This window comes from Parasteatoda tepidariorum, chromosome 5 (assembly GCF_982258835.1).
Source record: "Parasteatoda tepidariorum strain Cologne lab strain chromosome 5, Ptep-v5.0, whole genome shotgun sequence".
Taxonomy (NCBI): domain Eukaryota; kingdom Metazoa; phylum Arthropoda; class Arachnida; order Araneae; family Theridiidae; genus Parasteatoda; species Parasteatoda tepidariorum.
The window spans coordinates 108896818-108918412 of NC_141759.1; the positions used below are offsets into that span (position 1 = coordinate 108896818).

The following is a 21595-nucleotide window of genomic DNA, read 5'->3' on the forward strand; positions in this document are numbered from 1 at the left end:
TAGATGTGAAATGAATTCTGCTGGTATTGCAGTAAGTTCAAAAACAATTCGGTTTCTTTTGGTAGATGTCCAATTAGTTCTTCCTGTTGATGACATTCTTTAAAATTAGTTTAATTTGAAAAAAATGACTTTAAATATTCAAGAACAGCACTATTCTATCCATAATTTAATTGTACTAGTATGCATCATTCCGCAAAATATTTCCACAACAATAACTCTTTTACCATCCAAATAACCTAAACTATAGTTACAGATATTTGGTTGATCCTAAGTACAGTGTTTGTGATTGGCCAGTACGCTTTTATTACAAAACACGTCTTTATTCAAAACGATTTGTGTTTGTTTGTTCTACTAAAATGAGCATAACTTTTTTCGTAATACAGATATTTTAATTCTGTTTTTGTTATTTAGGTGACGTTGTATTTAAGTTTGTATTCTACAAGCACAAAAAGTTGAAAAACATGAAACTTTTAAAAAATGTCCACACTTTTGGCCACCACTGTAAATATATATATATATATATATATATATATATATATATATATATATATATATATATATATATATATATATATATATATATATATATATATATATATATATATATATATATATATATATATATATATGGGTGTGTGTGTATAACATTAAACCAATGAAGGATTTTTTTTTCTTCCTTAAGAATAATGAAGTATACAAGCTTCAAGATCTTATTATTAACTTTTCTTTCATTAGTTTACACTTCAAACTCCTTTGTTTCAATCTCGTAAAAGTAAAAGAGAATAAAATTTCACCAAATAAAAAGAAAAATTTTGATAATTAATATTTCGTTATTAACTTTCAAAACCCTATTTTCGATTAAATAATATTTTTTCATATATTTTTTCATATATCATAAACATATTATTACTGGTAATTTAAATATTATAGAAAACTTAGAGCTTAGGAATTTATAAGACACAAAATTTAGACCCAATTGCTAAATATCAATTAATAAAATTCTAAAATACTATCTTAATGATCTGAATAATTTTTGTTTAAAGATATCAAATAGATTCTTTTTACCTTTAGGTATGCTAACAGTTTGGAAATGAACTGTTTCCTATTACTTTAAAAACCTTGGCAAATTTTAATAACAGTAACAATTTAACTAATTTTTCTAAAATTGATTGATCAATTAAGCAACTAAAAACATTTTTTGCAATTTCCTAACATAGACAAAGCTGACAATAATTATGTAATCTTCTGCAAGAAAATTCCATATTGAACTTCTAAATTCGGAGTTAAAAACAATAAAATTTCAAGATTAGTAATTTAAATAATAATATTATCATTAAAAAAATTAGCTTTATGTAAGTGGTTAGAAATTAAAATTAGCAATATACAATTTCCTTAGTTAATTATCAGTCCAAAATTTCATAAAATTCCTATAAAATTTAGAACAATCATATGTTTTCGAATAACTGGTGAGATTAAAGTATACTATGTCAAACAGTAATGTGTATTATCGAGAAAAAAAATTAAACTCCAAACCCAATATTATTTTTTTGTTAAAAAGAAGAAGAAAAATTTAGTTTTGCAGTTTGGATTTTTTTTCTTCCGTTTTAACTTTACCACTTAATGGAATGAAGATACTATTTAAACGCAAACTTTTTATCCGATACTTCTGGTTTTTTGTGGTTGTTGTTCATTTTTCTTTCTTCCACACTCACTATTTTTTAAGTATTATTTTGGTTCTATCAAAATCCTTCTCTTGCTGCACCCATAAGACCAGAGATAATAGTAATTCGTGGAATCCTCCCTGGGGGTGTTATCTGCTCAACCGTCTAGCAGGTTAAAATTGTACTCTTTTTTTTTTCTTTCTTAAAAGTTATGGAGAGGAAGAAAAAAAAATTACTTCTGACATGGTGAATGAAAAAATTCTAAAAGCTCGATCCTTTTTCTTCTCTTAATACTTATGGATTTTGTTTTGTAGGCAAATTCGATTATACACTCTTAGAAATTTCTCGAAAAAAAATGGTTAAATAGCAATTTATTTAATGGTTATTTTACCGTATTCAATCAAAAGAGTCAAATAATCATAATTATAGAATAGTAATGAAACTTACTACTACTTATTAACTACTTTCACTTAATACTGTTAAACAACCAGAATTTCATCGCACCCACTAGGACCACCTAATGAAACTACTTGGTTCTTTGCAATGGCGTACAATCATAGCCGAGCGGGTAATTCTGTCAAACTCATGACCGTCAAAACTGGGGGTTGAGTCCCAGTATTGATACCACACTATTTTCTCCGTTTCTTCAACACAAGAAGAATTTACAGTGTCCGGCACTCTCGAATGTCCATCATCTTACGAAAAGCCAAGCTCCTATGCCTAGTTAAATATTTGTATTTTATTTTGCGTTTTTGAAAAATGCTAGTAATAAATGGTTAAAAAAAACCTTGTAGTTTTGTACTCATGGTTTTATAACCATACTATTTGTAAATGGTTGCAAAACCATATAGGTAGAAAATGCTCTTTACCTTAAACTTTACGGTTAATCGGATGAATAGTCGGCTGCGAGTTATTTCACCATAATTTTAGAATGAAAATTCTAACAGTGTAGAATAGCGTTTCCCAAAGTGTGATACGCGCTTCCCCAGGGGTACGGGAACAGTTTAGCGAGGGTACGCGTTCCTATGCGAAATATCTTGCAACATATGAAAATTTCAAAAACTTTTATATAAAAACAAAACTAGCCATGAAAATTTACGATTACGTATTTTTCTATTGGTTATTTTTCGCAGAGTTAACAGTTAATAATTAGTGGTGTAAACAGCCAGTTGTAATTTTTAACTTTTGTGCATTTTTTATAGTAAAAAAAGTACATTCATTTTTTTTATTAGTGGTACACAGCGTTACGAAAAATTTAGAAAGGGTACACAAAATTCATAAGTAAGCACTGGTGTAGAAAATCGAAAAGTGGTAATTGGGACATATTTTAATGACATTGCATTTTTCAAGCGAAAACATAAAAACGAGCGCAAAATATGATTTCAGCGCTTATAATTTCCCTTCCATTTAAAGGTAACAGAAATGCAATAGAATTTTGATTTCTGAAAATATTTTAAAGGAAAGAGAATATAGTGTTGAACCATGTTAAATGTGATTAATTTCATTCTAATATGATAATATTCCTTGCTCACTTTTTCTCAACTTCAACAGATTAATTGAATATTCTTCTTTTTATGTTTTTCATTTCGTTATTTTATTTCTTTCTATTTCGACACATTTGGAAGAAAAATATTTAAAATATATAATAACATAAGAAGCTGCAGCTAATTTTTTTACGTTATTTTCTTATCTCAATCTTCTTTATTTAATATTCAAAGTTAAACGCTTTCTCCCACTTCACTATCCTTTTACTTATTTTAAATTTAGATCATAAGTATGTATAAAATCAGATATTTTATCTTCCCTTAAGCGAACTGTGAGAAACATTCTTTTCCCTCGACCTATTCAATAAACCAATTTTATTTTGTTTTATAGCCGTCGTTGAACAGCCGACCAGATTTTTGGGTTTACGACTACTAATGTTCAACACCGTAGCCTTGTAATTTGGAACCAATCCAGAAGACAAGGACACTCCTGGATTAATTACCCAAAGGCATGATTTGTTATGAGAACTTGGAGGACTTTGTGACTCGACGAATTTAACGTGCACCCGTCTTCATTTACAACACGGGGAGTTCAGCGGGAATTGAACGCTCGACCTCTTGGACATGGACCTAGTAATTGTAATTACTCATATTTCTCTTGTTCCCTAATTTGAAATATTTTATGGATTTAATTTGTTAGATTTTCCCTGACTTTTATTGAGGAGCAATTCGATAATGTGTCACATGGATGCTAGCTCTTCATGAATATCCCTTAATAAATAATAATTAAGTATTGCTAGGCGGCTGAAACCTGCTTACTTCCACCTCTCGGCGGCATTTTGATATATATTTAAATACATATTTAAATTTATATTTGAATTTATATAGTCTCGTGCAATTTTAAGACATATTTGAAAATTAAATATTAGTGGGACCGGAAAGCAATATCGTTTCGGTGCATTAAATGTCAGTCTGGAAAACCGTTTAATATTTTCGCGATCCATTTCGATTAATTTTCGATCCGGCATTGAAAAGTTGCAGTTAACGAGGGTGAATACATTATTTATTAAAAATAAAATCTTGATAAAAGATGCACCTAAACGACATTACTTTCCGAACCCCTTAATACAAAAGCAACTCCCACATGAACCCGAGCTTGGTGAATTTAAGAGCTGTCTATTCTCTTCAGAAACTATGTGTGTGACATTTTAATCGTAAGTCATATTTTCACACAATCTTATCACAAACATATATTTTTAACTCAAATTTTTTGGGGGCAATAAAAAGAAAGATTTAAAAATCGAAATTCACAAGATGAATCAATAAGCCTTATTTTTATTTTATTTCTAATTACGCAGCTCCCATTTCCCAACAAGAAGACAACTAAAATGACTTTTTGAAACTTGAGTAGATTCTTTTCTATGGTAGTTGAAGCAACTGCGAAAAGAAGGGGGGGAGGGATAGAAAACATTCGATTTGGTGATTCAATTGATCCTAAACAACAACTAGCTGGAATTAAAAAAAAAAAAAAACTCCGCTTTTTATATAAAGAAAAAAAAAAGTCGTGTTGAGTTTCTTAGTGACTGAAGTCAAAATTTGGTAAAACAATGTAGGACCGCAGAAAAAACTTATGTGATTGAGGTTTTTTTTTTTTTTTTTAGTTACCTTTTCTCTTCTATTTAAAAGAAAAACGAAACTCTGAAATAGTTTGTGATCTTAAGTTAAAATTTAGTTCATGAAAAAGTTGGCATCTGTGTTGTTAAGGAAACAAAAGTTTCGATCCATTTTCAGTTCCTACTATTAGAGTTCACATTCTCCCTATTATCTTGTTCAAATGTCCAATCATTCATAAAATACTTTTTATTCATTCACTCAACTTCAAATATGATTTTTTTAAACTTGTAGTGAATGATACTTGATGATAATACAGTTTTTTCTCAAACATTAATTCATTCATTAAATGTAATTCATTAATTTTAGTTTCATATGGGAGAAAAAACTGTAATTATTTAATGAAAAGTAACTAAAATAAAATTTTTCGTCAATGAGTTAAGTAGGAATTGACTTTGAAATTTTTGAAGTTATACTTCTTATGCGACTTCCAACAAGGTTGCGTTAAACGTTTAACGCTACATTTTTATTGGCCGGAAAATCACGTGGTAGGATCCAGTTTCGCCTCATTCATTTCAATATTGTTTTGGTTCTCACTAGCATAAAAATAATAAAAGTCATAAAAGTATTGTTTTTCCATAAATATTTTTTTTAGTTTGATTTGATACACTCATATTTAATAGGGTAGTATTTTTTTATTTTCAATTTTAGTGGATAACAATTGTAAAAAATGAGTGAAAACAATCCCACGGACAATGCGACGGATTTAAGGTTATGTCAAGGTACGTCTCTTGTGAATATCATTTGATTACTAGGTTTTCTCTTTTGAAATTACATTATGACGCATTTACATATATTATTAATACAAATACATTTTCCAGGGCGAGACGATGAGGCAACCACAAGCACTTCCACTGGTTCAAGAGGTCCACGAGGGAAAAATGCACAATATTACCGTTATTACAGAGCACGGAAGCGAGCGGAGCAGGAAAAAGAGTCGTTGAATAGAACTAGTGATCCTTCTACGACTGCTGATTCTTCTACAGTTAACGTCGCAGGTTACGAAGTTAACTTCTTCCGCGCGGAGGGACTCCACGCACTATTTTTTTTTTATATTATATTATTTGATATGTATGCCACTCGTTGTACAGTGAAAACAATAGTTGGAAATAACAGAATTCATCAGTAAAAAGTTGAAAGATCAGAAGCTTTTAAATGCATTCATTGCCACATTTATAAAATTTATTGAAATGATTCAAACGATATAAAAAAATGTTCCATTATTTATTTGCTTTTAAAACTGTTGTAACTCGACACGATATTTGCTAAAAAACGTGTGAGTAAAAAATATGAAACACCCTGAATAACTTTTGATTTGATGATCACTAATACTTAATCACTAATTATCACTAATACTTAATTATCATTAATACTTAATGTGGCTCAAGAGCCTCACCTGATATATAATAATTAATTTTGTCGAATATAGTAATAGTTCTCAAGAAATCTAATCTTTTAAAAAAAAAACAATTTTTTTAAATTTGATATCTTGCGAACTATACGAGTAATTTCCATGAATTTTTGCCATCGAAAATTGCAATATTTTAAATGATGTACTAACAAAATGCTAATAAAAAGAGTACTTGTTTAGAAGTTATTGGGGTATTTGTCTGCATTTATTTTCACATGTAATATTCCAATTAAATAAAGTAGTGAGATCAAAAAGACATCTAATAGTTTATGCATAAAAAAGTATGATTTTTCACTTACATGTTGCATTGTTAACATGTTGCATGTGGTTGTGACACGTTAAATTGTTGACTTGAGAGGTTTCCAAGCATTCTTGCAGTGAATCAAATGAAAAGTCCGTAACAATTTCGAGATGATAAAGTCAAAAGATATACTCCGTCTACTCTGAAAATATATTGCAATAAAATATTATTACGTTTGAGATTCAATTGATATAATTTTTGCAATTGAATACAAAGTTTTAATGACTTGAATATTCAAATTCAGTCAACAAACAAATATATTTTATATTTTATTTTATAACCCTCGTTGAACAGCTGATCCAATTTTTTTGTTTACGACTACTAAAGTTGACAAGGCTACTATACGTAGCCTTGTCATTTTGAACCCAATCCAGAAGACAAGGGAATTCCTGAATTGGGAGAAATTTCCCTTCGTGGAGGACTTTTTCGATGGAACTTACCCGCATTTGCGTTACATGGAGAGGAAGACCACGAGAATCTTCCAAGGTTAGCCTGACGGCAAAGGGACTCTAACCCATGATCCGTCTACCACTGAGGATATTTCACGTCAGCACTGTGGTCCATGCAATCCGGATACGGAATTCGTATCTACCAGCCATCGCTGGGATTTGAACCTGGTTCACCTCATTCGAAGGGGAAAACTTTATCCCCTGAGCCATCGCTGGGATTTGAACCTGGTTCACCTCATTCGAAGGGGAAAACTTTATCCCCTGAGCCATCGCTGCTCAAGAAACAAATATAAAAGAAAGAATTAATAACATCCAAAAAATATCTTTAATTAAAAAAAAATTGCTATAAAATGCATGGCAGTATTTGCGCAGGGCGCAAAGAAAAAGACTAGCCGGAATAACTTTTGATCTAATGATCGGATCTTCACTTTCTAAGACTCGATCTTATCGGGATTCTGAATCGGGGATTAAACTCAAATATGCTAACTAATAAATGCAGACGATATTTTAAGTTATGAAATCAGACACAAAAACGTACTTTCTCTGAATAAACATACCTTTTTTTCAATACATTCGGATTTCTGATGCTTAGACGCATTCTGGGAAATATGGTCCCGATAATTGGGTCAGTGATCAAAAATTTTAGTTTCTGAATATTTCCTTATATCTTAAGAAATTTTTGAACGAATTGAAAAAATTTTACACAGAGTTAGAAAATTCATTTTTTCCGAAGATAATTCCATGCAAGAAATAACTTTTAGTAAATATTTATTATTTTTTATATAACTATCTATTATTTTGTAAGTGTTTATTACATTTTTTTCAACCATTGTTTTATTTGATCCAAAAATTTTTGAATTGTAAGGTATGCAATTAAGAAGATAATTTTGAGAGGTAAAATACAAAATATGAGCAAAATCAGTCGAACAGTTCTTGAGAAATGGAATTTTAAACATCTGATTTATTTAAAATTAAATTTCTCGGAACTGTTTAGAGATATTGGAAGACCAGAGAAGTAATGGCGTCATAGCCAATCTTCTGGGCATTTGTAATAAATAAATAAATTTCTCGGGAGCTATTCAGGCGATTTCACTCACATTCCGCTTTTTGCTTCTTAAAATTATCTTCTTTAAAATAATACAAAAAATTGCATAGATTACAATTCAAACATTTTTCGACCATTATTAAATGAAATAATAATAAATAAAAAATGTTTACTAGAAGTTATTTCCTGCATGGAAATATATTTGGATAAAGGAATTTTATAGTTACGTGTGCAAAGATTGCTCAATTTGCTTGAAATGTTCGGGAGATAAGACGAAATATGTCGAGACGTAAAAAGTAAAATTAAGGGGTCCAAACTTTGGAACTATCGGGGCCCTATTCCTTAGACTGCGTCTGTCCCTGATATTTTAGGAGACAAAAAACCGAATCCGTCTATAAAAAAAGATAGGTACAAAAATAAAAAAAGACGAAAAAAAAGATGCTCTGAGGAGGCATGTTTTTGTGCCTGATTTTGCAACTTAAAATATCGTCTGCAAATTAAGTTATTTAAGGCCTATTCAAGGTCAACCCCTCGAGCCGTTAAGATTATGTTCTAGAACGCGAAAATCCAAAAGCTAATCAGAATGGTAAGTTTTTTTTTCTTGGCACATTGTACACTAAAAAAATTTATATTTATGAACGAAAGTATTATGTATTTTCCATAAAATTTCTGAGTTTTTGTTAATTAATACTGTGCGCAAGAAAAATATCAAGTGAGTCTAAGGTACAGCGGTATTTCGTGAACGAAAAAAATGTAGATCAATGTTTTTTCAATTGAATGCATTCGCAACTGAGAAAGTTAACGAACTGTTATTATGATAGAGTTTATTTAATCCTTAAAAATATTTTTGCATCAAAAACATCAATACATTATGCTTACGTCTTAATTTATTTATGATCCTATTTATTTCAGTGCAGCTGGGATTCTTCTTCCTGAATGTTCTTTAGACTTGCTTTGGATATTTGTTCCATTGAATCGAGAATTTCAAAGGAGACAAATGTGTTCGCCGTTATGAAATGTCCTCCCCTCTTCAGAATCAAGAAAAAGAAAGACGTTTTATAAAAAAAAATTGCAAGGTAATGAGGTACATTCTGACTATTTGCAGTTTGCCAAGATTAAAAATAGCCGCCCGAAGACAAAAATAACGAGAAAATTATTATTCGATGGATGGTAGCAGAACACGTGACAACCCAAGGATTGCCAGCTTATCTTCCGCTTTTTTTTTCTGGATTATTATCACCACCGTCTACTTCATTTATCTTAAGGTTCATAAAAGTGCTGGCAAATGAGGTCCTATTTTCAAATGCATTCAATTTTTCTTAAACCTTATTATTTTTATATTCCTACTATTAGTTCGCAACTCTCCCTATATCTTGTTCACATTTTCAATCGCTAATAAAATACTTTTTAAGGGGAGTTTCTGATGGGTTAAGTGTTAGTCATTGTTTTAATTTTTACTATAAGCGATTCAGTTTTTCACATATTTAAAAAATAACACCCCCTGCTCGCTAACGCTCGCCAACCCCCGAGAATTGCTACGCAATCCTATGTGGTTCACGCCGTGAACCATGGCTCGCTGCGCTCGCTCGCCAATGAACACAGTGTTCTAGCACAAAGACATAATATATTATCATCAAAGACATAGCATTTTATCATCAAAGACATAGTATTGTACTTATGTAGATGAATTCTAGAAATGTTCTTATTGGCTTTTAAAAAAGTATATTAGCTATTTAGATTGTACATGGTGAAAAAATCAAAACATTAGCTAAATAAGAAACATATTAGCAAAATAAATTATCAAATATTGCTTCACTAATATTCTGCATTTTAAAGCGTGAAAATTCAATGCATAAATAAACGCGAAATATAAAAAAAATTCAATGCATTCAATACAAACACTTAAACGTTTTTTAGACGCTTAGGTAGTTCCTAGTAGAAAAATATCAATTCAACAGCGGCCTTTTAGAGCATTCTCACTTCAATTAATTAATTAATTCCTAATTGAGTTTAAATTAAATATTGTCATGTTTTTAGTGCATGAATCTGAATTGGGTATAATATAAAAAAAACACAACTACTTCCACTTAGTAGGAATAGCATTTACCATGACGCAATGCTAAATTCTATGCCACTATCCACATAAATGCCACTATCCACATAAATCAATTATTAATCAAAAATCGAATATCAATTACTTTTCTTTATAATGCAATAAAATCTGGCGAGCAGCTATTTAAACGATCAAACACTTCGTTTGTTTATTTGTGGTTTGTAGTTAGGCTCGCAGAAAATGCCGTTCATGGGTTAAATTTAGTAGGAATAACACAACCTGTGACGTAGGCTATAGTATACCCAATTGAACAACCTGATAATGCTCACTCTGGTTATTGTTATCTGGTTGCTCACTACGTGCTCTTGCGCGCCGAAGCCTATCAATTAAAAATGAAAACTGCTGCCAGCGCGAGAAAAGAGATATCATCGGTTTTATTGACACATACATACGTAAGTATTAGCGTTTTATATAATATAGAAGATTATTTCATATTCGCTATGTCAGATACACTTAATAAAGGAACATTACGTTGTAGCACAAGTGATCCTCGTCACCAAATTTATACTTTTATACTTGTCTGATTCCACGCGCCTTTTTTTTTCTTTTCAATTCCAACTATTAGTTCAAACTCTATCTACAGCTTGTTCACATTTTCAATCGTTCACAAAATACTTTTCATTCATCCCATTCAAGTTAAAATACATTTTTTCAAACTTGTAGTAGATAACTCTTGATGCTAATACAAGTTCTTCAAATATTAAATCAATTATTAAATGTAATTAATTAATTTTAGTTTTATATAGGAGAAAAAATTCTAACAGTCCGACGGGTGTTGGATACGTTTAACATACTATCAAAAAACAGTAGTTAACTAATCACTAAGGCCCGGATTTTGATGACATTTGCATTCTTTTGCATTTTTTGCATTTTTGGACATTTTTTGTCTTTTAGAGCATTTTTTCTAGATTTATAGGGCATTTTTCTTTAAATTTTGGGGCGTATTTTGCGTTTTAATGCGTTTTTTAAAGTTTTTTTGTTAATTTTTTCCAATTTTTATTATTTTTTTTATCATTTTTTATTATTACACTGGCTTCCAAACAATGAAGAAAATCTACAGAATATTAACAGGTGAAGCAACATCTTTTCAAATTGAAGAAGAATTGTCATTAAGTGAGACCGTCTTTTTTAAGTACGCACCTATAGCATCAGTAGACGTTGAAAGAAGCTTCTGCAGGAATGAAAATTTACTTTCAGACAAGAGACGCTCGTTTACATTTCAAGTTATCAAAAAACATTTAATAATCTAATGTAATTCTGATATTTAGTAATATTATGAGAAGGAAGTTGTTATATCCATTAAAGTTTCTATACAAAATAAAAATATTTTGGTGTCAATATATTTCCCTTTTTTTGTTATTTTAGGATATAAAACAAATTTTTCAAACTTTAATGAACGTAGAACAAGTATTGCATTGCGTTATATTTTTTAAATGACTCATAATAATTTTAAAGAGCAAAACATTTTTTTAATTCAATATTTTTACTTTATTTAAGGCATTTTTTGCGCAATTTTTGGATTTTTAAGGGCATTTTTTGCACTTATTAAGGGCATTAGTTGAGATTTTTTAGGTCATCAAAAATTTAGGGCTCTACTAATCACACAGAAAATAAAAGTACGCTATATAATCCAAAATATTGCTACTCACTTTATCTTAAACTCAGATTATTCTTAATAAAGTAGATATTCTTAACTAAAAGAATCAAGCAATTATTAAGAAACACAACAATCGACCAAGTTACCATTCTCTCAAAAGTAAAGCTTAATAAGAATATTACAATCACTCCAGATCACTTCAATTAATAAATTAAAAATTTAACAATATGGAAACCATGGAGTGGATAAGTGAAAAACAATATCCTCTAAATATTTTCTCTGAAAGCAAGAAACACAAACTTTTCATTATTTATTTTAAAAATACATAGTTTAATTACATTTTTATGAAAGCATGAAAGTTTTCAAGGCCAAATCTTTCATTTGAGACTACCTGATATCGCAAATAACAAATCCCATAGGATACTGGTGTTCTATTAACACGTTTTAGTAAAAAAAAAATAATAAAAATAAAAAACTTAGTTTCTAAAAAGTAAGAAAATAAAACACAGTTTCTCTTAAAAATATTTCCCTATAAAGTTACAAACCCAAACTTTTTATTATTTATTTAAAATACGTAACTTTTTACACGTTGTAAAAATAATTATACATAAATAGTTCGCATTAAATTATTTAAAATCATATATATTAAAAAAAACTTCATTCAAGATAAATAAAAACCGATTTCTAATTTCAACTGTTGAAATAGTTTAAAGTTAATGTTAACAACAAAAAATTATTCATCATTTATTACTTCTTGTTGTGTCACACATTTTGCATTCAGAGTTGATTTTCAAATTGTTTGTTTGTTGAAAAATTGTTTGCTGATTACTTCTTAAATCCAGGTAATCATTTATATCATTACGAATAATATATTAAAAAAATGTAAAGATTAAAATTCAGAGAAAACAAGGGAAGAAATGATTTTTAAGAAGAAAAGAAATATACTAAAAAATATTCTTTTAAAAAGTTATTAAAAATTCAAAGCATAAAAATTAAAAATCTGGAAAACAAAATAATCGAAAGATGTTATCTCTTCTTCAGCTCACACGATTATATCCGCAAAATAGAGTGCTTTCTAATATTGTATTAATAAAGCCAAAGCAAAATATATCAATACAATAGAGTGAAAAGTACCACACAAAAATTGAATTTTAAAAAAATTCAAGAAAAATATAGAAAAAAAACAAAAAATATAAAATATATGAAGCTAGTAGTGAATTCAAGCGCCCTTTTATTTACTGACATATTGCAGAAATTATTTAAAAATATTTTCGTAACTAGCTTACCAGATTATGAAATATGAAAATAAAGGCATGAACGGGGATGTATTTTATGGCACGTTCTTGCAGAAGTACAGAACCACATTGTATTCGTCAGTTATCTTGGATTGACAAGAATCTGGATTTACGCGAGGTAATTATATTACACTGGATAAGTTTATAATTAAGGAAAAATCGAATTTGAATTATAATTTTAGAGAAATTAACATTTATTGAAAATATTCTTTACTAAATATTAGAAGAGTCTTAGACATTATTTTGGAAGAATTTTTATCATGGTATCTACTTCGATATCAAAGATTTTTTTTCTCAAATAAATTCCTTAATAGTTATAACGTAGTATAACTATTAAGTAGTATATAATTAACTCAACGACTTTATATAGAATTTAATTACATTAGTTGTTTTTTTTATATCAAATTTTGGAAGTTTGTCTATTTGTTTCTTTTTGTATAAATATTAATGTATATTTTTTAAACTCCATTTACTTAATAAAAAAATATTATCTAAATAAATATTTCCCAAAACATTAGAATTCCATATAATCAGTTTATCTTTATTAAATTTAAAACCTTTCATTTTATCGTATAAGTCAACAATGCAGATAATTTATTTTTTAATTCTCAAATCCACATATTCAAAATTAATATTATCGTCATGATTACGAAGCAAGATTAATTTTTCGGTGTAAACATAATTTTACGAAATTGTTTAATTTTGTATATTATAAATAATTAAATCATCTATAAAATCAATTAAAACAAATGTATTATTAAGAGTATAACTGCTTACGTAAAAGTGTAAAAATAAATTAAATAGAAATGATGAAAAATTAGATCTTTGTGGCATTTCGTCTAGTTAAACAAAAAAAAGCTTCCTTCATTGTAAAGATTGAAAGAACATATTAATATATTAATTAGAATTTCCCTAAAGTCAAGTACATAATAAAGAATTTGTGTGTTGCAATTATACCGTAATTATAAAACTACTACATTCAAGACGAAGCTAAATTAGTATAATTGTAAACAAATTGCAAAGCCGGGTTTTTTAATTTTTCTATAATTATATTTTTAATTCAGAAATGTATTTAAAAAAATATATATATATATATATATATACAATTTATGATTAAGAAACAGTTTTTTCTTTCTTTTTAATGGAAGATGAAAGTACAGGAAAAAGTAGCTCTGTTGTGGAAAATTTTAAATATCATAATATGCTCGACATTACTCCAGATGATGCTTAATTAAAATTTATTTTGATGGGGTGAATTACAAAATACATTTTTTTTTTCTTAATCTAACAACGTAAAGTCACCGAGAAGGGCAACAATTAGTAATAAGTACACAAACATTGGAATTATTTTAGCGTTATTAGTGTCTGTATTTGCCTATTTTCTTCAATGCTGAATTCATTGAAATCTATTTTTTGCCCCGTATTGAAATAATAGATAAAATAATAGAAAAATGCTCCCTCTCTTCCTGCCTGAGAGAGAGATATTGACACATTGGGGTAAGTCTTACAACTTTTGACGTTACCTGCTTCATAAGAGCCGCGAAGGCTCGGGGGACAGAGCGTTCCCCTTCCTATGAATCCCAGAGTTGGACGGTCAATACGAATTCCGCATCCGGTTTGAACAGACCACGATTCTGACTTAAAATATCCTATGGGGTTGACGGATCATGGGTTAGAAACCCTTTGCCGTCAAGCTAACCGTGGGAGGTTCTCATGGTCTTTCTCTCCATTTAACGCAAATGCGGATCAGTTCCATAAAAAAAGCCCTCCACCAAGGTAAATTTCTCTCAATACTTGATCCAGGAGTTTCCTTGTCTTCTGGAGGGGGTTCAAAATTACAAGGCAAGAATTGAACATTAGTAGTCGTCAACCCAAAAATTGGGTCGCCAGTTCAACGACTCTTATAAAAGGTCAAAATTCCGGTTTGAAAGTTCATTTGTTGTTAAAAACTTCATTTAGTCAACTTTTTGCTTACCACTGCCTTGGTCATGACTTTTCTGACACGTTTTATTTATTGACCAGAAATATTGACTATGGAAGAGTGATGGATTAAAAAAAAAAAGAAGGAGAACAGGGGGGAGAGAGATAAAAGATGGAGGGAAAGACATGATGGGGAGAGATGGGGTGAATTATCATGGTGGGAAGGGGGGAGCAAACACTGGCAAACTAGGGAAACTGATAAAACCACATCAATGATGCAGTGTGTGAAAAGACATATAATACCTCCCCCCCCCTCCCTCCACAGCGGAGATACTTAAAGAGGAGGGAATTGACACTTCCGATCTCTGAATGGACTCTATCGTCGTCGTCCCCCCCAAATTCTGTTAAAAGTCACTAAAAGTCACTCAATTAACTCTTTTTAAAATTCACTCTTCATTTATTTAGTTCTGAAAGTATGTATTTCCACTACAAAATAAATCTATCTATATATATATATATTCATATATACTCAAAATATTGAGAAAACATGGGAAAAATTGCAGAATAATGAAAATAAGAAAATTAAATAAAATAACATTCAAAAAAATTTAAAAAGAAATATCTATAAATAAAGATCCGGGAGAAAAAAATATAATCTTTTCGTCATCTCAAGGCCATTATATCAGCTAAAAATTCATTGTTCTTAAATGTTATTTTATTTTCATAATTTTTCTTCTTTTCGTTATTTTCTAATTTTTTCCCATGTTTTCTCTACTTTCTTTTTATTCTTTTTGCATATATATATATATATATATATATATATATATATATATATATATATATATATATATATATATATATATATATATATATATATATATATATATATATATATATATATATATATATCCCTAACCTTTTCGACAATTCTCTCCCATATCCATATTGATCTATTTTCATGCTTTTCTAGTTTTTACTTTTATATGTAAAAGATAAGACAAGAAAACAAGGAAAAAGAAATATAGAGGAAAGCAATTAATATTAATAACATAGTGTAAATAACACCAAATAAGGTGAAACTATTTCCTTTCCCTCTATAATAGAATATAGTAAAGACAACAATTAATACAAATAATTAACAAAACTACTATTAAGAATTTAAACATGAATGATATAAAAATTTAAGAAATTACTAGATTTAATTAAAAAAAAATTTCTAGAAAAAATTCTTTCAAATCTCTCTTTAAAAGGTAAAAAGAGGTATTAAAATGGGTACAAATATAAAATATATTCGAATAGATATCACATGGATCCAATTTTTTGTCAGTTTCGGCTAGCTCATGTTTACATTATTAGAAAAAAACTTTTCAAATATGTTTTTAAATCTAATAATTTTTTATTTTTTTTACTAGGAAAAAATAGGAATTAATTTTGCTTCACAATAATTAATTTCAATTTTGTGTTTAAAAAAATAAAACCTACAGTTAAAAAAAAAATATTTAAAGTTTAATATAAATTGCCTGAAATTCTAATATTTCTATAAAGAATTTCAAGTGAACACTATTTTAAGTCAAAATGTTTCAAATTAAAACAATTTGAAATTATATTTACTGATCTAGAAATGAAATGGATTATATTTGTAGAAATTTTATTAAAAGCAGCTATTATCAGACAAGTATAATTAAATTCCACGCAAAACCAGTGAACTTACATGAGCCTATGTATAAGAGATATTTACATTTAAAAAATTCCTTTTATCTAGATTGATATAATAGTTGGCATGTCCAATTCGAAAAGTCCCTGGCAATCACGTAAGGAAATTTGGTTTTAAATTTAATGTAAATCAAACATTATTAAATAAATATAATTAAATTCTTTAAAAATCACTAAATTAAAATAATTATGAAACATTTAAAACATGCAATTTTTCTAATAAAAATGTTTGAATAGTTCAGAGTTTAATGTGTTTTCATGCTCGAGACCAAAACAGCCAACGAATCAATTCTGTTTCTAACTTTTGCCCTTTATTGTTATCTGCACACAATAATAAAACTTGTTTATTCAAAAATGATTCCAGTTCATACAGAATTTGTAATAATTACTTATAACTTTTTATTTTGTTTAATAATGATCAAAAAAATTTTAACCTGTGAGACATTTTAAACTTTGTAATTTCAAATGGCAAAATTCGAACTATATCAGTCAAATAATTGTAAAATTTAGAAAAATGCCTTATTTCTAAATGTCCACTACTTGGAAACTATTCTATGAACGACAAAATAGGAAAAGAAGGATTTACTTTTGCTTTCTGGAGACTGAATCCATTTTGGTCATCTATTGAAAAATTTTATTTTTGTCGGTTGGAATCACAGAAAGTTAGTTTTATTTTGCGATTTCTACGAAAGTATTTATATTACAAGAACTGATAACATATTTTTAAAAAAAAATTCCTTTTTTTTTAATAACAATTATTTAGTCGTTTTCATCGGATATGTCTTAAAAATGGCTTTTTGCATAATTTTAAGAAAAAAAGGTGTTATTTACATAGTATGAACTTCAATGTCTGCTTTAAATTCCTACACAAAAAAAATTTATTCCTTATCAAAACTAATATTTTTAAATTGATAAATTTTAAAAATGATTTCATACCTTTTCAGAACGTAAAAAGATTTTTTTTTTACTTCATTCTCCAATCGTTCTACATTTTAATAGTCATCTAAAAACTGAGTATTCGCATTTATTGCTCGTTAGTTTAGCATCTTCCGATGTTTTAATAGTCGCATTAAATCTCAGCTTGAAGGGTAGCTATCAATTTTTTTTTCGCATTTTTTTTCTATAACGATTCCACACTTTTCTTCCAAGAGTTTCACGTGCCGAAATAGTCACATCACATTTAAATCTTTTTACCCAAAAAGCGCGGATTGCAGGGAAAAAAAGTCGATACGAAATTTATCGAATACAAGCCATTAAAAATGGTGGTAAATTATTCATCATTTCTCTCGGATACATACTATGTGACATACTGGTGTTTGAGAAGTAAAACTAAGTTTCTCTGCACACATTCAAAATATTTTATTTTCTGTTCAGAATGAATTGGAACTATTTTCGCATTAACATTTTTATCTATTCCAAACTTCTTAGAAACTCTTATTTCTACTCAAGCGAAACACCTATAAACGTTAATTCTTGATACATAATTATTTGACAATGCTGTTCAATTGATTTTTTAACGGAAAAAAATTCTAGAAAACTATGTTTTTTTTTAACGTTTCCTTACCTTATTAAAGGAACTTTTCAAAAGAGCAGCAGTCCCGCAGTGGACTGATCGTTAAGACACGGTTCCCAGCAGATCACCGAAGTCAAGCATCACTGGCTACGGTCAGTGTGCGGGTGGGTGACCACTTGGATCAGTCTGCGTAGGGACCGAGGGTGTGCGGTATTGGTCCTCGTTAAACTGTGCTACCGTAAAGTGCTCGACTTCGCGCGCAGGTCGTCGGGCTACCGAAGCGGGGGTGCCACCCCCTCCGCAGAGGATCAAAATTGTGATGGCATGTCTTCGGATCATCCTCCGGGATGTTTCCCAGACCGTCGCCAATAGCCCATTGTGCAGCTCTAGTGCGACGTAAATTAACAACAACAACAACAACAAAAGAGCAGCTCAAACTACAAAGAGAGTTACAACAAAAAACAACAAATAGAGTTACAAACAAAAGAGAGTTAAAATTTATCAAAATAAACCGTGTTTGTCTATAAAGATGCCGGTCACTGGTATTGTGTTTACTGTACTGGGTTACGGGGTCAGTGGTTGCTGGTTCGAATCCCACCAAATCTTTCCCTTTCTCTATGTTCTATATCCTTTCTTTTGTGTGATTGTTGTTGTTCATTTACGTCGCACTAGAACTGCACAATGGGCTATTGGCGACGGTCTGAGAAACATCCCTCAGGAAGATCCGAAGACATGCCATCACAATTTTGATCCTCTGCAGGAGGGGATGCCCCCCCCCGCTTCGGTAGCCCGACGACCTGCACGCGAAGTCGAGCACTTTACGGTAGAACAGTTTAACGAGGACCCATACCGCACACCCTCGGTCCTTACGCAAACTGATCCAAGTGGTCACCCACCTGCACACTGATGGCAGCCAGTGCTGCTTGACTTCGATGATCTGCCGGGTGCCGTGTCTTAATGATCAGTCCACTGCGGGACTTTGTGTAATAGTGTGCTGGATGCTGAATATTGGTGTGAGTTTGGTATTTAGAGCGAAGCTCCACTAACCGATTCATCCAAACAAAGTTATCATGTAATTACAAGTCATGAAGATTACTAAACTTACAATGGGTGTGACGCGAATTTAACCCACCCTATGTACGGGTTTGTGGTTGTATAACGTGGGCGACACTACTTCACCGCCATGGCTTAAGGCCTACAGGGTAACTATAAGAGCAATTCTGAGGCTAATAGGAAATAGACCAAAAGTTCCCGACATTTAAGAACAAATTTATATAAAGATAGAGAATAATGAAGACATTTTTAATAGTCAGTAAATTACTATCAAAACAAATCACTCATAAAATAGAAGTTTCTTATGAATCTGTAAACTCAAAACATAGAAACGAAGAAAATTTTTATTTACCCATTTATTTAGACAATTAAATATTGTTCTAAGAAACATTTTGAAGACTTTTTTTCAAAGCTCTTATTCAGCAAGACAAAACCATCTCGAAAGTGAAACCAAAGGAACTAAAGAAAATTGAGTCATGAAACGATTATTCGTTTAATTTTCAAAAATTTACGTGTCTTAAAAATTTGCCCCTGGGTCTGACAAAATCATCATTCTTTTCTCAAAATAATGGAATAGTTCGAGTTTTTGATATTCCAAGGATTTTTCTCATCGACAGTTGTCTAAAATTGACACTGAGCGTTACAAATTATGCTGCATAATGTACCGATTTGGTATTGACATAAGATGAATGACAGAGTCACTTCATATAATTCTGAAATATATTTTACAAACTATGCAGTCAGTAAAAATATTAAATATGGTTATAAGAAACATTTTGAAGACTTTTTTCAAAGCTCTTCTTATGCAAGGCAAAAACATTTCGAAAGTGAAACTTTCAGTTTATATAATATCTAGTTTGATGGGTCCCGCAATGGACTGATCGTTAAGGCACGGTTCCCAGAACATCACCGAAATCACGCATCACTGGCTGAGGTCAGTGTGCGGGTGGGTGACCACTTGGATTAGTCTGCGTAAGGACCTAGGGTGTGCGGTATTAAACTGTTCTACCTCGTTAAACTGTTCTACCGTCAAGTGCTCGACTTCGCGTGCAGGTCGTCGGACTACCGAAGCGGGGGGGGGCATCCCCTCCTGCAGAGGATCAAAATTGTGATGGCATGTCTTCGGATCATCCTCAGGGATGTTTCCCAGACCGTCGCCAACAGCCCATTGTGCAGCTCTCGCGCAACGTAAATGAACTACAACAACAACAACAACACCTTGTTTGATTGAAAACAATCAAGTATTTAAAAATTTATTCGACTTTTCTAATAATATTGTTCATTTTGCTGCGTTTTTCCACTCAGGTGAAAACAACGATTTTACTTACCTTTGAAAACTCTAAACTTATCGCAACTGTTTCGTCATTTTGGCTGCCGTGAAAATTATAAAGAAATAAAATGTCACGAAATGTATAAGAGTAGTTGCAAAAGCGGTGCTATTTCAAAAACACCCCTTTGGTACTACCATTTCAACTTAATCGCATCTTCGCAGCAAAAGGAGCTTTCGGGAAAGTATAGAATGAGTTCTCTTTTTTTTTTAATCACGTGACCGCTTCATTGACGCAAATATTAATCAGTTTCGTTACACGATTTCTAATTCCTGGAGTTGAGTAGTCCGTGTCCTGTAAGGAATGAAAGGAACAACACCTCCCCTTTTATCTCTCTCTTTTTGTTCGGAGATCTCTGTTCTACAAAAGATTCAATCCGGAGACAAGGCTCTCCCGTCTCTCTTCATTCCGGGATTGGAACATCCATCACCACCCCCACCCCCAACCACCCTCTCTCAACCGGGATCCCACCATTTGTAAAAGTTAATTGATCAATGCATGTTCTTTCTTTCTTATTAAGCCTCCTCTTTTCAATTGCTTTTAATGCTTTGCTTAGTTTTATGCTAAATGCTTTTAATGCTAAATTTAATGCTTTGAAAATTGAACTAAAAATTGTTTTTACAAAATGGGAAAAAGTTATTTCGCGTAACGTAATTCAACCTTAGATTATAAAGTCGACTATTCAAATTAAGAAGTCCAGCAGTGGACTGATCGTTAAGTCACGGTTCCCAGCAGATCACCGAAGTCAAGCATCACTGGCTGCGGTCAGTGTGCGAGTGGGTGACCACTTGGATCAGTCTGCGTAGGGACCGAGGGTGTGCGGTATGGGTCCTCGTTAAACTGTGCTACCGTAAAGTGCTCGACTTCGAGCGCAGGTCGTCGGGCTACCGAAACGGGGGTGCCATACCCTCCGCAGAGGATCAAAATTGTGATGGCATGTCTTCGGATCATCCTCCGGGATGCTTCCCAGACCGTCGCCAATAGCCCATTGTGCAGCTCTAGTGTGACGTAAATTAACAACAATAACAACAACATCAAATT

General features: G+C 30.7%; 1 protein-coding gene across 4 annotated transcripts in view; it reads right to left on the minus strand.

Annotated features, from left to right (window-relative positions):
* LOC107445073 (RNA-binding protein Musashi homolog 2) overlaps window positions 1–18702 on the minus strand; it is a 184054-nt gene extending 165352 nt beyond the window's left edge. The window contains exons 1-2 of one of the 4 annotated variants that reach the window (XM_087164759.1): window positions 18594–18702; window positions 18225–18242 (exon numbers count right to left, since the gene is read on the minus strand). Coding sequence is in view for 3 of the 4 variants with exons in the window: in XM_087164756.1 (XP_087020882.1) it covers window positions 6527–6528 (2 nt within the window). In the remaining variant the exon portion in view is untranslated. The other 3 variants (XM_087164756.1, XM_087164758.1, XM_087164757.1) reach the window with 3 other exon arrangements.
* Window positions 18703–21595: the final 2893 nt, after the last annotated feature.